At 49.3% G+C, this 14,193-nt stretch overlaps 1 protein-coding gene across 1 annotated transcript; it reads left to right on the top strand.

Annotated features, from left to right (window-relative positions):
- The first annotated feature begins 968 nt into the window (after positions 1–968).
- Positions 969–4,291, top strand: LOC100900200 (protein argonaute-2). The gene is made up of 5 exons (XM_003741520.2): positions 969–1,060; positions 1,213–2,052; positions 2,231–2,611; positions 2,771–3,616; positions 3,737–4,291. Exons 2-5 carry the CDS (start codon positions 1,237–1,239, stop codon positions 4,289–4,291), a joined length of 2,598 nt encoding a protein of 865 aa, XP_003741568.1. The 5' UTR covers positions 969–1,060; positions 1,213–1,236.
- The last annotated feature ends 9,902 nt before the right edge of the window (positions 4,292–14,193 follow it).

Genomic DNA, 14,193 nt, shown 5'->3' with positions numbered 1-14,193 from the left:
AGCTCGATCAAGGGGGAACTAGGCTGTCGACTCCTTATTCCAGGCATTCATATGATGTTCTCAATCAAGGGAGAATGCTCCATCCCCTCTTCCAGTGATCTCCCCGAGTCGGCCCTCGTCTCGGAAGAGTACAAAGGAGGAGCTATAGCGGGAATCGCATTGAACTCGGGCTCCTCACCTTCCAGGTCTAATTCTGCATTGCGCTGCTGCAGTCAAGATCACGTGACTTATCGCAGGATTCATAACGGATGGAGACACATGTTCGTATATTGCTGTGAGCCTGGTATCATGGAAGCATCTCCTGCAGTGTGTGAGTCGAAGAGCTCACGGGGAAAGTCCGAGAGCCCCCCGGCAGAGGAGCTGTTCGCGAAAAAGCGTCGCGCTCAACCGAGAGCGGAGCCGACTTCTCCTACTTCCGCCTCCACGTAATTTTGTGCAGCCAAGAGATCCTTGAGCGGACGGGAGAAGCAATTGTCCGGATTGCCGGAAGCAGAACATCGTCGTCGTCGATGGTGGACGGCGACTATTGTACCCTCTGGCTCCAGGTTCGTTCTCAGAGACGAAAAATAAGCGATTCGTCTGCAGGACCCGTTCCTCTGAACTCCCACCCCGAGAAAATCGAGTGTTCCAGGAGGGTCATCTCGGAGTCTTTCCTCGACGAAGGAAGACAGCGAATGTCGTCAGGATTTCCGCTTCCGGAGCCTCCACCGTCTCACGAGCTCCCCGCGTCATACCGGAGGATGATTGAGCGGGATATTACTCCCGTCGAGGAGATGAGAAACTCGGCTCGCGGAATCATCACAATTATCGGAATCCTAATCGATCCCGATGTATTGGAAGCTTCGCCTTCTCATTCTGTCAGGGCAATGCATGGAGAGGGAATCTCTGTGACGTGTTGACGGGCAGCATGTCCCATGCGAACTTCGTTGGTGCCATTTGGAGAGGTGTCCGATGGTTTCGATATCCGTTCGAAAATGTAATCGAATATAGGCGCGGAAAACAACGCAAAGCATCCTTGGATTCGACGCGCTTTCTTCCGTTTTGATCGCTACAGCTTGTGGTAATTTCGTCGAGGATATAGATCAGGGTTCCGTTCCGGTGATCTCGAGCAGTATCCACTTCTGTATCAGATCTCGAGCAGTGTCAACTTCTGTACCAGGTCTCGAGCAGTGTCAACTTTTGTATCAGATCTAGAACGAGCTTCCATTGCAGAGGCCTCACGCTGTTCCTGCGGGAATGGAAGAAGACCTTTCAGATTTACTGAAGATCTATGGCGTCGGAGCCGCACCTTCGAGGCGAGCAGTTCAGCCGGGAAGCAATGGTCGTCCGATCCAACTGGTGTCGAACCTCTACAATGTATCAGTGCAAGCTCCGACCGTATACCGCTACGAGGTCACCATTGATAGGATCGGCGCGAAGCAAATGGTGGGATTCAAGAACGCGAGGAAAAATGTCACATCCGTCAGGTTGAACCAGCGAGCAGTGACTCAATTCGCTAGAGAGGGCTATTTGGGCAGTTGTGTTCCGGCTTACGACGGACGGAGTATTTTGTATATGATGCGACCGCTCCCATCGCCGATCACTTCTGCCACCGTAACAGTTAACCTGGACGATGGGACAGAGTGCGATGAATTCGCTCGGAAGCAACAGTTCGAAATATGTCTGAAGGAAATCGGACCTCTTTCTCTGAGAACATTCAATCAAGAGGTCGTCCAAGCGCTCGACATCATCGTGCGCACCGGTCCGCTGATTGAGCCCAGCATCGTCCCAGTGGGACGTTCCTTTTTCAGTCGGACGATGAGTAACCTGGGGGATGCTTCGATGCGTGGCTGTAGAGAATTGTGGTTCGGATACTTCTGCTCGATCCGGCCAGGACAATGGAAACCAATGCTGAATGTCAATATATCGGCCACGCTTTTCCATGAGAAGCTCCCTCTCGTGGACTACGTGGTCAAGTTCCTCAACAAGAATACTCCGGACGAGCTCAAAAACGGCTTGAAAGCCTCGGAACACGAGGTTTTGAAGCGAGAGTTACAGGGCGTCAAGATCAAGGTCAGTTTGTGCTGCTGATGATCGCCAGATCCCCCCCCCCGTCGAGCCTCCCTAAGGTCCTCTATCGGGAATAGAATTGAGTAGTCTACCCTGTGTCACGCATTCGTTCGCATGATTGTCGGAAGCGACTCGCCGTGGGGACGTTAATTTCTTCAATCTGGTCGTCTCATCGATATAGGTCACGCATTTGCCTTACCAACGGCGGTACACGGTTGCCGGGATTTCGAAGAAAGGTGCGGCAGACTACACGTTCGAGGTCAACGGTGCTCGAGTCAGCGTAGCCGACTACTTCGAAAACCACTACGGTATCCACCTCCGGTATCCCGCGCTACAATGCGTCGAGACGTTAACGAAGGACGGCAACAAAAACTACATACCGATGGAAGTGTGTGAGACTATCGAGGGTCAGCACGCGAAAATAGTCAATTCTGACCAGACGGCGGTACTCATCAGAAAAACAGCGATGACGCCGAAAAAGCGATTCGAGAGCATCGACAAGTTCGTCAAGAAAGTTGTCAATGAGGACGCTGCTGCACACCTACGCGAATTCGGGCTCCAGGTCGGCTATATCGAGTCGGCCTCCGAACTTCGGAGAATGACTTTTTCTCTCTCATCATCGGCTGTGCGATCTGGCTTCATCTATTTCGGCTATGATAGCGACATTTTCTTTCGCATCCATTCTCAGCGATCTCGCTCATCCGACTTCGTTCCATTCCAGGTTGACCTGAAACCAGTTCAAGTCAAAGCCAGAGTCCTCAACTCGCCCACGCTAGAAATCGGAAAACAAGGAACCTTGAAACCCAGGGATGGTTATTGGCGAATGGAAGGAAAACAGTTCTTCATCGGCGCCGAACTGTCCTGCTGGGGTGTGGCGGACTGCCACGGCTCAGGCCGTTGCGCGGAGTTCGCTAAGAGTCTCGAGCGCCTCGGCAGGAATCTCGGGATGAAAATTGAGCCGCCGGCCTTTGTCCGGAACTATCAGAAAGTTCCTGCTAAGAAGATGCTTTCGGAAATCAAGAGCCAGTTCCCACAAATCGTGATGACACTCGTGATCATGGGTAGAGACACCGAGTACGAAGTCATCAAGCAGCTGAGCGAAAATGACGAATCGCTCCTCCAGATAACCCAGTGCATCAGGGGTTCTAACATCGAGAGCAAGAAATGCAACAACAATTTCATCACCAACGTGCTCATGAAGATGAATGCGAAGCTCGGTGGAATAAACAACGGGTTGAAAGAAGTGCCGGAGTGCATGAGAGAACCATTCATCGTTTTCGGGGCTGACGTCTCTCATCCGGGTCCGACGAACGATATACAACCATCGATCGCCGCGGTGGTCGGGAGTCTAGACTCAACACCATCCCAATACCATACCGTGACCAGCTTCCAAAGGAGCTCCACCTGCAATCGACTGGAATATATCGCTAATCTGAAAGTCATGATCAAAGACTGCTTGAGGGCTTTCTATCGCAGAAACCGCACGAAGCCTATGACACTGTTATTCTATAGGGACGGTGTCTCAGAGGGCCAGTTCGAAGCCGTGAGGGTCTTTGAAATTCTACAGGTAATGAGAGTTCGAGCACGGGATAGAAAGAGAGTCATTTTGGGAGGGTCGTGGAATCCGGACGAACAAACGCCCTCGGAGAGCTTCTTCGTGGTTCTTTACGTACCGATCATTTTCCAGATTCGAATGGCCTGCAAGGAACTGCAGGACGACTACGAGCCGCCTCTGACGTTCATCGTTGTCCAAAAACGTCATCATGTGCGCTTCAAACCCCTCAACGACGCGGATAGTCGGCATGAGAATATCCCCGCGGGTACGGTTGTCGAAGACACGGTGACGCACCCTGTGAACTTCGACTATTTCCTATGTTCCCACGCAGGAATACAAGGTACCTCCAAACCCGCGCACTATCGAGTCCTTCACGATGACGCCAACCGATCCGCCGACGAGCTTCAAACTATTTCCTATAGTCTCTGTCATGTGTACGGCCGTTGTTCTCGTTCGGTTTCCATACCGGCTCCGGTCTACTACGCACACTTGGCGGCAGCGCGAGCGAAAGATCATTTCAAAGCGGCAAACATTCATCCTTCATCGACTTCTGACGGGTCATCGGGCATCGAATCCGGTTCTAGTCTCCTTCAGAAAGAGATTGGCCGAGACCTGGACCTCCACGATCTCAAGCGACTCAGCAGCAACGTCGATGCACGGATGAGAGATTACCTTTATTACGTTTAGTGTGATGATTTTCAGGCCGATGTTTACCCTCGCGGTCGTTGGGAAGTTGTGTCAACTCTCTATATACATTTAATAAATGCCTGTGATCCCGGAGGCATCGGGAATGCAGGCGTCGGTTTGTGGAAAGACAGAGTGCAATTTTCCAGCACGATCGCGTTGTCGCTCCGGGAAATGGAAGTGATGTGTCGTTGGATCCACACAGCGATGAACAGCTCGAGCGAGTTCCTGACAGAGTCAACGATACGCTCAATGCTGTCTATGCGCAGAGTTGACGATGTTCTCCGAGTCAATGCATTCTCGTCTCGGCAGCGGCGGCGGCGGCTTTGATGCGAACCGCTACTCGGGATCCATGTCATCACGGGAAGTAATACCGACGGGTCTGGGTTCGTTTTGTTCAACAATACTTTCATGCTCCGTTGAGTGACTCCCATCTCAAAGGAGCATCTGCCGCGAATCGCAATGACCACCATCGATGTAGTTTCAATTAAAAGATGTCGTTCAACGAGTCCGCCTCATGACAGCCATCAGAACACGAGGCCTCGTCGTATGCGTATGGCAGAGTCGCTCTTTTAGACTCCGCTTCCTCGAAATCTCTACCGAATCTCCTATTTATGGAAGTCTAATTTTCGGCTCACGGAGACAGTCGCCGATCGAATTTCGCCTTACCGTCTGGAATAATTCTCTAAGATCTTCGCATGAGCGAAGGCTTCTATAGATCAAACTTGAGATTGGCTTTGGGCGCTTCCAGACGACAAGACAACTCCCGGTCTGCTTGTGCAGGGAAATACGATCATTAGAGGATCCACCGGATAAGCTCCGTAGCGAATGGACGGCATGCTACAGTCTTCGTATGTCAATCGTACTGCTGTGAGTGTAACTCTATACGCGCCAGATGGAGTATTAGTTACAGAGATCAGAGCACGCTTGCATACATCGGATAATCCCTCGCCGTTTGTTCGACCGCTCGGCTATAGCGATGACTTCAAAGTTACCCACTCCCTTGTTTCGCATCGCTGCTCGGAGCCTATTGACTCGGTGTTCAATCCGGTTCATCTTTTTTGTGTTTTGGTAGACCTGTGCCTCAGTCAGTCAGATGAGATTTCTCGACCGACGAATCGGCGGATAGGGATCTCTCAGGTCGGTGTCTCGGATGGAATGTCTGTAGTGACTCCGGGCAGCACGCCAAATCATAATTCCATTCTCCGGGCGAACTAGACGATAGCGAAAGGGTCATCGAGACCAAAACGCTGCTGTGCGACGTTTCTGCTCTGTTCATGCGGAGATCAGGTGTTGGACTTTGTTTTTATTCTTTGGGGGTAATATCCGGAATCTAATGATAAGAAAATAGTCTTGTCTCGCACCCATTTTTTCCGTGATGATGAATTTCCGTCTGCTCTTATCTCTGCCGTCAGGTATTCACATACAAGAGGACGACCTTCCGGACGACTCGACAATCACTCCACTCACGTCTACATCGGCCCTTATTGTCTTCGCCGTATTATATGTACCTCGAGAAGGGTACCGCACAATGCTGCACAAAACTGATAATTCACAGCTGTGGAGCCTTCCGAAATATCGGAGAACGAAACGTACCTGGGATTGGTTCTTACTGCGAGGGCATGAAAACAGGGTTGTTTCTTTTCGATCTTTCTCTGGATCTCAGGCTCATGGAAGCTTCCGCTCAATCGATGTGAACCGTCTTATACGACGAATCGGAACGCCTCGATGAAGTCCTGTGCTCCTCGTGCGCCGGCGGCCGTGGTGGAGAGTCGTTGCTCGCCCATTCATGCGAGACGTTTTGTATCCTCCACCGGAGATCCTTCTGAAGGGCGTGAACTCTATCCAGTAGCAGCTGCCGAGGCTTCCCGCGCTCTACTATTTTTTCTCCTGATACAGAACCTAGTCGCATGCTCCAAAGGGTATAAAACACTGTTTCCTAAACGCGTACCCGCCTGATTACGAAACACGGCACGAGAACTCGCGCGTCGGGGACCGAAGATATATTGTTCGCAGTCCATCGATCTCTCCACAGCTCCCCAAGCTGCGAGAACGGCAATGCATTTTTCGGAGCGATCGGATGGCTGTCCACATTTCACGCGTAGGAATTGGGAACTATGGAGATAAAAGACCAGGCGACTCGCAGGAATTGTGAGTTTTGACGTGAAAACGTCTTTAAAATGTCTTTAGTAGCCGGTCAAAGAAACTTCGTCCTCCATGCAACGAAATCTAGTCCGCTTTCGCGGGGCTGGATCTCCGCTGATAGGAATCGGATTATCACGAGGATTGGATCGGAAGATTGCAAATTTACGGGACATTGTTCCGATGAATTTTCGTCCGGAACCGAGTTGAGGAAGAGGTCCCATTAGACAATTTCTGACGACCCACGAAAACCTCTATTCAGCCGCATAAATAATTGTTTCCCAGAACAGGGGAAGAATGGTCGGCTCAAGCAATTGAATGGAAGTAAGACTCTGATGTATATCGGCGACGACACGGACTTCAAGTGACTCAAGACTGCTTGTCCGGGGAGTAATCTAGCTCGTAGGGATACCTATCCCTTGCTATGGTGGAGAAAACCGCAGCGGCGATGCAGGTTCTCTTTATCTGCTTTCAGACCGCATATCAAATAAGTTTCTTGCACTTGGGATTCTGATCGGAGGAGGATCTTGAATCGAACAGGGCTCCGAGTGGAGATTAGCTCGTCTATCCGCAATTGGAAACGGAGGTTTCGCCGAGATTCGATTGATTATGACGAAGTGTGCAGCTGAGTCTCCCAAGAGGACTTCATTCCTTGGTGTTCGCCATGAGACCGAAGACGAGTAGCATCATGCGAATGAAGCGGAAAGCAAGAGTAGCTGAAAATATAGGGCAGTCTGAAGCAGCTGCGAAACGGCCGAAAACATAAACGGAAAGATCCCGCGAAAATCGTGGTCGTCGTCGTGCAATGGCCCAGTCACCAGAGGCCAACACGGGAGATCTTGGTGCGCTGAGTTCGAAGTATTCCCCCCTGGAATAGACCATCCCAACTGACCAGACGCTCAGATGGGGGCCGTCACTGAGTTGAGACTCGCATGAGGCCCATTAAGTAGAGCATGCCTGTGAATATAAGCACGGCCTCCGTTCCGAACAATTACGAATTACGATATTCATGCTCTCGAGAATCGAAGATGGAAATGTGAGTCGGCAAGAATCGGTACATTTCATGCGTCAGGATAGCGATAGTCGAAACGAGCTGGGTGTCCTCAGAAATAATGCTGCGAAGTTCGATGGAGGTACCGAATGCACGAGGAATGCGGCTTACGAATATAGGTGGAAAAGAGCGACGCAGCGATTCAAAAATATGTTCCTTCACAACGAGTTCGGGCATAAATGCGATGTCTGTGATCGCCTCTGGTTTCCCCGCGATCTCAAAACAGTGAATCCTAGTATGGCGATGTTTCTGCGAGACCGTTTCGAGAACGAGGATTTCACGGTCTTCAAGCTATGCGGTAATTGTTTCAGAGTGTGTCGGAAATTCAAAATCCCACCTCTCAGTAAGACCAATGGATATCAATATCCAGCGAAGCCGACGTAGTTGCCGAAATTAGGCCCTCTATCGGAACGTCTCGTGTCACCGCGGATACCATATATGCAGATCCGTCGTTTACGTCGTAATGGTTGCTACGGCATAGTCGGGCAAGTAATAGCGTGCCCGTCGATGTGAATACCATGGTTCTGTCATTGCCACGGTCACTCGATGACGACTGACGACTATGCTTTTAACGTGAATCTCAAAAAAAGACATCATTCACAAGTCTTCGTATTTGAGTGGCTTCGTGAAAAAATCAACCGTGAAATCTTGGCTTCAGTTCCTGATTGACCAACCGCTATACAGATACTATGGTATAACTGTAGACTTCTCGAAGCTCAATGAGTCTGTCCCCTCTGCCGAGTCTGCCCATGCTTCCGCAACTGATTTCGATACCGAGGAACTCAATACGGTCACAGAACCAGAATCGGGGATTTAGAATGCACTTCAGCAGACCATGATTTGGAACGAAGACCATTGTCTAGATATCGCTCCCGGACAGTATAACAGGGCCGAGAGCCTATTATTTGATACTTATGCGGAGGAGCTGTCTTTTCCTGAAAGGGTCTAGGCAAATTCAGACTTAGGAAACCGATTTTGTCGAGTGGGGTCTCAATCGAAAGGTAATTTTGAGAGGAATATTTTCCGCATGGTCCCGGATCTGATCAGTACTCCTGGACGGAATAAATGCCCGGAGAAGTTTTTTCTTCAACCCCTTCTATCTCGAGAACGGCTATAGCTACAGAGTCGTGCGATAGCGCGATCGAAAGCTCTCGTCGAGAGCTTTCATTTGATACCAATATCGACCTATTTGGCCGTTTCTGAGGCTTCAAAAAGGAGAAAACTAGTTTTCGGAAGCTTCGCTTTCATACTTCCACACGAGACGCCACTTTGATACTTTGTCAGATAAAAGTCCCAAGTGTCCCCCCCATTTATTAGAAATCATATCAGGAAAATCGAAGCGTCACTTTTTGTTGAAAAAAATCATTATTTTCCCCGGCCAAAATCCGTTTTTTCCGGAATTTCCCCGGATCGCCCCTTTTTCGCCCGACTACTCCTAAACTGGCGCCAGGCGCCCGTTTTCGAGCCCGGAATCTGAAAGCTGAAGCCGAGAGCTTTCGATTGCACCCCCTGGTCACCCGATTCGGCCTCAGGGACAGGAGAAAACGTCCATCCTCAGAGTTTTCATCCAATCCCATTGAGGAAGCACATGGATATTGCGATTCAGGGTGACACTCATTAGGGCTCATCGGGTATGGGGAGATAAATACGAACTATAGTCCTTCATGAAGATTACGACTTTATTCAGTCATTAGCTCCATCCGCCTCTGACTCCGTTTCGCCTCCACACGGCAAAAATAGATTTCCAGGTTCGCTGCCGGACGAGGAATGGTGTCGAGATATCTCGCATACGAGAGGTAGAAAACCGCAGCAGCAACGTGCGAGCAACAGCCCACCGTCCTGTTGCCATTTGGACATTCGCACCAGTACTCTGCGATTCCGTCGATGCTGTTCTCGCTTGGATTATAATCCTGTAGGTTTTGCGATCCACATGGCGGGACCTTACTTGGAGCTGAACGACGTTCGGCGCTTCTCTGACGAATTTCATCTCGATGTTACCGTTGCTGTCCATCATTTCCGCCAGGTAGGACCGCGCGAGGTTGATTTGGTATGGTCCAGAAACGAACAGGAGCAGCTGAGCTTCGGTCAACTTCGGAAAATCGCTTAGGTCCTGGGCGGATATTTTCTGAAGAAGAGTCCGACGTCGGTTCCATCCTTCATTCTCAACCCGTGCCCCGAGAGTGTTTGGCCTGTTCATACGATGTTCCATGCGGTCGATGACGACCTCGTTCAGCTCGCTCTCTCCCCACGAACGGGGTCCATATGTATTCTCCAGATATCCGATAATTCTGCATAGAGATTTAACCTTGGAAAGAAGCTTGTTATCGAGGCTATGGTGCAGGAGCTTGTACCTCTTCGCGACCCGTCCGTGAACTGCCTCAACGATCCACCGCACCTTGGTGACCAGACGGGATTTGTTGGCTTCGTCGCAAGGTAGTTGCTTTCTATTACCCTTCATTGCCGGCATTTCAACTCGGTAACCCATTCCCTCCATGCGCTTGACAGCGTCTCTGAATCCACGGTCGACGACGAGAACATCGCCTTTAGCCAGCAAAGACAGCAAATCCTTGTTCTCCAGGACTTCGAGGGCGATCTTAGCGTCGTTGTCAGTTCCTTTGTACGGTCCCGCAAAATCAACGATGAGCCCGTTCGTTGTACATATCGTGAAAGGTTTGCATAGAGGAACTTTCTTCTGGCCGGAGTACTCTCGGCGCTGGAACGCGTTATTGAAACTCTTCTGATGGCGGACGTAGGTTCCGTCAAGTACGAGCGCCACTTGATTCGGATTCAAGCTCAGCATTCTCCTAGCCGTAGTCGTTGTGTTCGCTAGCAGATCCTGGCGAGTCAATGCTCTGGGTCCGAATTGTTGCGGTAGAATGTCTTTCTCGAAAGCTTGGAAGACTCTCGAGAAGCCAGTCGAAGCCTTCTTACGGTTTCCCAATTCCAGCAGACTCGTTATCGCGTCTTTTGAGTTCCCGGTGCGAAGCTTGAAGAGAAAAATGAAGAGAGCTCCGAGTAAGGTCCCGCCATGTGAATCGCAAAACCTACAGGATTATAATGCAAGCGAGAACAGCATCGACGGAATCGCAGAGTACTGGTGCGAATGTCCAAATGGCAACAGGACGGTGGGCTGTTGCTCGCACGTTGCTGCTGCGGTTTTCTACCTCTCGTATGCGAGATATCTCGACACCATTCCTCGTCCGGCAGCGAACCTGGAAAATCTATTTTTGCCGTCTGGAGGCGAAACGGAGTCAGAGGCGGATGGAGCTAATGACTGAATAAAGTCGTAATCTTCATGAAGGACTATAGTTCGTATTTATCTCCCCATACCCGATGAGCCCTAATGAGTGTCACCCTAAATCGCAATATCCATGTGCTTCCTCAATGGGATTGGATGAAAACTCTGAGGATGGACGTTTTCTCCTGTCCCTGAGGTCGAATCGGGTGATCAGGGGGTGCAATCAAAAGCTCCCGGCTTCAGCTTTCAGATTCCGGGCTCAAAAACGGGCTCCTGGCGCTAGTTTAGGAGTAATCGGGCGAAAAAGGGGCGAACCGGGGAAATTCCGGAAAAAACGGATTTTGGCCGGGGAAAATAATGATTTTTTTCAACAAAAAGTGACGCTTCGATTTTCCTGATATGATTTCTAATGGATGGGGGACACTTGGGACTTTTATCTGACAAAGTATCAAAGTGGCGTCTCGTGTGGAAGTATGAAAGCGAAGCTTCCGAAAACTAGTTTTCTCTTTTTTGAAGCCTTAGAAACGGCCAAATAGGTCGATATTGGTATCAAATGAAAGCTCTCGACGAGAGCTTTCGATCGCGCTATCGCACGACTCTGTAGCTATAGCCGTTCTCGAGATAGAAGGGGTTGAAGAAAAAACTTCTCCGGGCATTTATTCCGTCCAGGAGTACTAATCAGATCCGGGACCATGCGGAAAATATTCCTCTCAAAATTACCTTTCGATTGAGACCCCACTCGATAAAATCGGTTTCCTAAGTCTGAATTTGCCCAGACCCTTTATCTTGGGGTAGGCCGTAGGACCACGTCTAAGGATGCTGCAGGTGTTCGAGCAACGCCATATAGTTCATGCATGTCTGAAATACGGAGGGGTGACGTGGGGTTGTTCCCCAACATGTTCTTTACATGGCCATGAAAATCATGCGTCATCGAGTGAATGATGGTATTCAAAATATGTATCGATGTTCAAGAACAACAGAGACCATAAGCAGGAGAATGATTGAGGACCGTACTTTCGTAGAGCGCTTGATCGAAACATATCAAGCTGAGATGATCGATCTAATCGCGGTCGTTTACGGTGTAGGACCGCCGCAAACTCTCATGTGTCGCGATGGCATTCAAGGAAAGAAACAAAACGTAAAGCTGATAGACGACACTCTCAAGATCGTGAATCTTTGCCTCTGGGTGGATGCTGTCGACATTATGGATTACACGGCCAATGTGTCGCGGTAAGCAACCTACAAGTCAAAGAGTTCTCCGGAAAAAAATCCTATGTTTCACGATAGTATTTCAAGGAAGAAGCAGAACGCAAAGCTGATTGACGACACTCTCAGAATCTTAAACCTTTACCTCTGGGAGAATACTGTTGGCGTATATAATAATAACTTCAATAAAATCATTACACAATAATTCAGACGTTTTCACGCGAATATGCGGTAGTAGCTCGCTACTACCTTCGGCTTTTTTACTATGATTATCGCGATCACCATTATCACAAAGCCCTCGGAACGATTAAAAGATATGAGATTCCTAGATATATACATATATGTATATACAATGAATATACATACAAATATAATGCGAATAAATATAATACAATATATACAAATAAAATGCAATACAATAAATAAATATAATACAAATGAATATACATAAATGATATAATGACGGGATTATAATTATTGAAAATTCGTCGGAGTGATTGGGAGATATGAGTTTTCATGAAATCAGAACTCATCATTTTCCAGGATTCCTCCCTTCCCTAGAAGGAAACATATTGTTTATCACTTGGAGCGCACAATGCAGTTGCTTTGCGGGTGACGAGCTCAGACTTACTCGTCACCGAACGACAAACTAACCGTATTCGGCTGTCACCAGCGGACCACAGCCCTCAACATGCTTGAAAAAATCGTCAGGCATTCGGGGGTCAGGCATCAATTAGGTAAGACAAACAGTACGGAATTAGAGATTGAGGAAAAACTGGAGCCGGCGGTATAGGACCAACAGAACAAATGTCAGGATACTGTCTCTCCCTAATGATTACTCACAAGAAGCGTAGATCGCACGATAGTTTTTCCACCGGAAGCGAGTAGCACATGTCGTGGTCGTTACACGCTTCGGTGAAAAAAGGCAGCCAAGGGTCGAAGTTCCATGCTGCAGTCCCGCAGCCGTTCTGTAAGACCTCGGGATTGGTTTCCTGCAAGTAGGAGCCGTCTTATGACGTATCTTTCGGGTTCGAAAATGACTCTGCGATTCGAGCGCAAAATAGTCCCGCGGATCATCCGCTTGGGCTCACATTCATCCCGAGGTACGGACATGCGAAGATCACTGCGCACGGAAACCTGAAAAATATTGTGTCAGTGCAGAACTCAATTAAATAGACTTTCTTTCGCGTTTCTTCTCTCTGGATTTTCTTTACGTGGTTGGCAGTAAGGAAATCTCATCATTTCATCTATTCGAGAACTCACGAGGAGTAATAGGCTCCGTGGTCGAGGAGCGCCTCAGGGAAATCTTCTGGGATCTTGTATAGCCAGGGGTTTCGGATCACGGACAGACTCTGCGCCAAGGGGATGAGGATCAGCAACAGGCACAAGAGATATATTGTCGAATAATCTATTCGAGAATAGGCAAGAAGAGAGTTCACCCCTTTGTCCGATTCACCTTGTCCGATTCACTTGGTCCGATCCACTTGTGATCCACACTCTACCGCTTCGTCCAACGCCTGGTACGAAAAGACTTTACGAACGAGTCGGCGCTCTCGACTCGAACGGAATCCCCTTTCCCTACTTCCGATGTGCTCGGCGACATTCTCCTCGACATTGCTGAACATTCTCGACGACGCGACATCCTCCCGATATCTCAAGCAGAACATTTGACGAAATCTCACACCGCGCACAAGGCTGACATTCTATACCATCCGTTCCGACACCATCTCGTAGTTTCTTATTCCCTCCGTCCGCGCTCTACATTTGTTTCTCTCCTCCCTACGCTCGACCACGCTACACTATTGGCGTCCCCGCCAGCTACTTCGAATAAGTACCCCTGAACGACTTCGCTCACCTAGAACGTCTAGGTGGCGGGTTTCCCCTTCCTAATCCCGCTCCCGGGGACTCCATTATAGCCGTATTCAAATCATTCGGTGACCCCCGAGGTTCCGGGTCCGGATACATCGCTGGATCTACGTGAATTTGAACTTCCCCTGATGACGCTGACGACGAAGTAGTATCCACACTCTCGGCCAACTTCCGCAATGTCTTCGTTGAACGGAATCTCCGTCTCGCTGCGCTCTGGCTCACTCGGAACGAATTCTTGACTCTCCCCCAGCTGATTATCTGGAATCTCGGAAAACGGCATCGCGTTATCTGCTTTCTCGTTATGCACTCGATACCATCTCAATTAAGAACAGTGTGCAGTACAGGTATAATGTTTTTCCCCTAGCTGAACTAGTCTATAAGAATCCCTGGGCAAGACTT

Source organism: Galendromus occidentalis, unplaced genomic scaffold (genome assembly GCF_000255335.2).
Source record: "Galendromus occidentalis unplaced genomic scaffold, Mocc_1.1 scf7180000077183, whole genome shotgun sequence".
NCBI classification, from domain to species: domain Eukaryota; kingdom Metazoa; phylum Arthropoda; class Arachnida; order Mesostigmata; family Phytoseiidae; genus Galendromus; species Galendromus occidentalis.
Note: the sequence above shows the minus strand (reverse complement) of the source record. Positions and strands in the feature narration are given on the sequence as shown.

Excerpts from the sequence above, each read along its gene's own strand:
- LOC100900200 (XM_003741520.2), top strand. The coding sequence starts at position 1,237 with ATGGAAGAAGACCTTTCAGATTTACTGAAGATCTATGGCGTCGGAGCC. Across the intron at positions 2,053-2,230 it reads TACAGGGCGTCAAGATCAAG|GTCACGCATTTGCCTTACCA; the intron begins GTCAGTTTGTGC and ends TCATCGATATAG. Across the intron at positions 3,617-3,736 it reads GGGTCTTTGAAATTCTACAG|ATTCGAATGGCCTGCAAGGA; the intron begins GTAATGAGAGTT and ends ATCATTTTCCAG.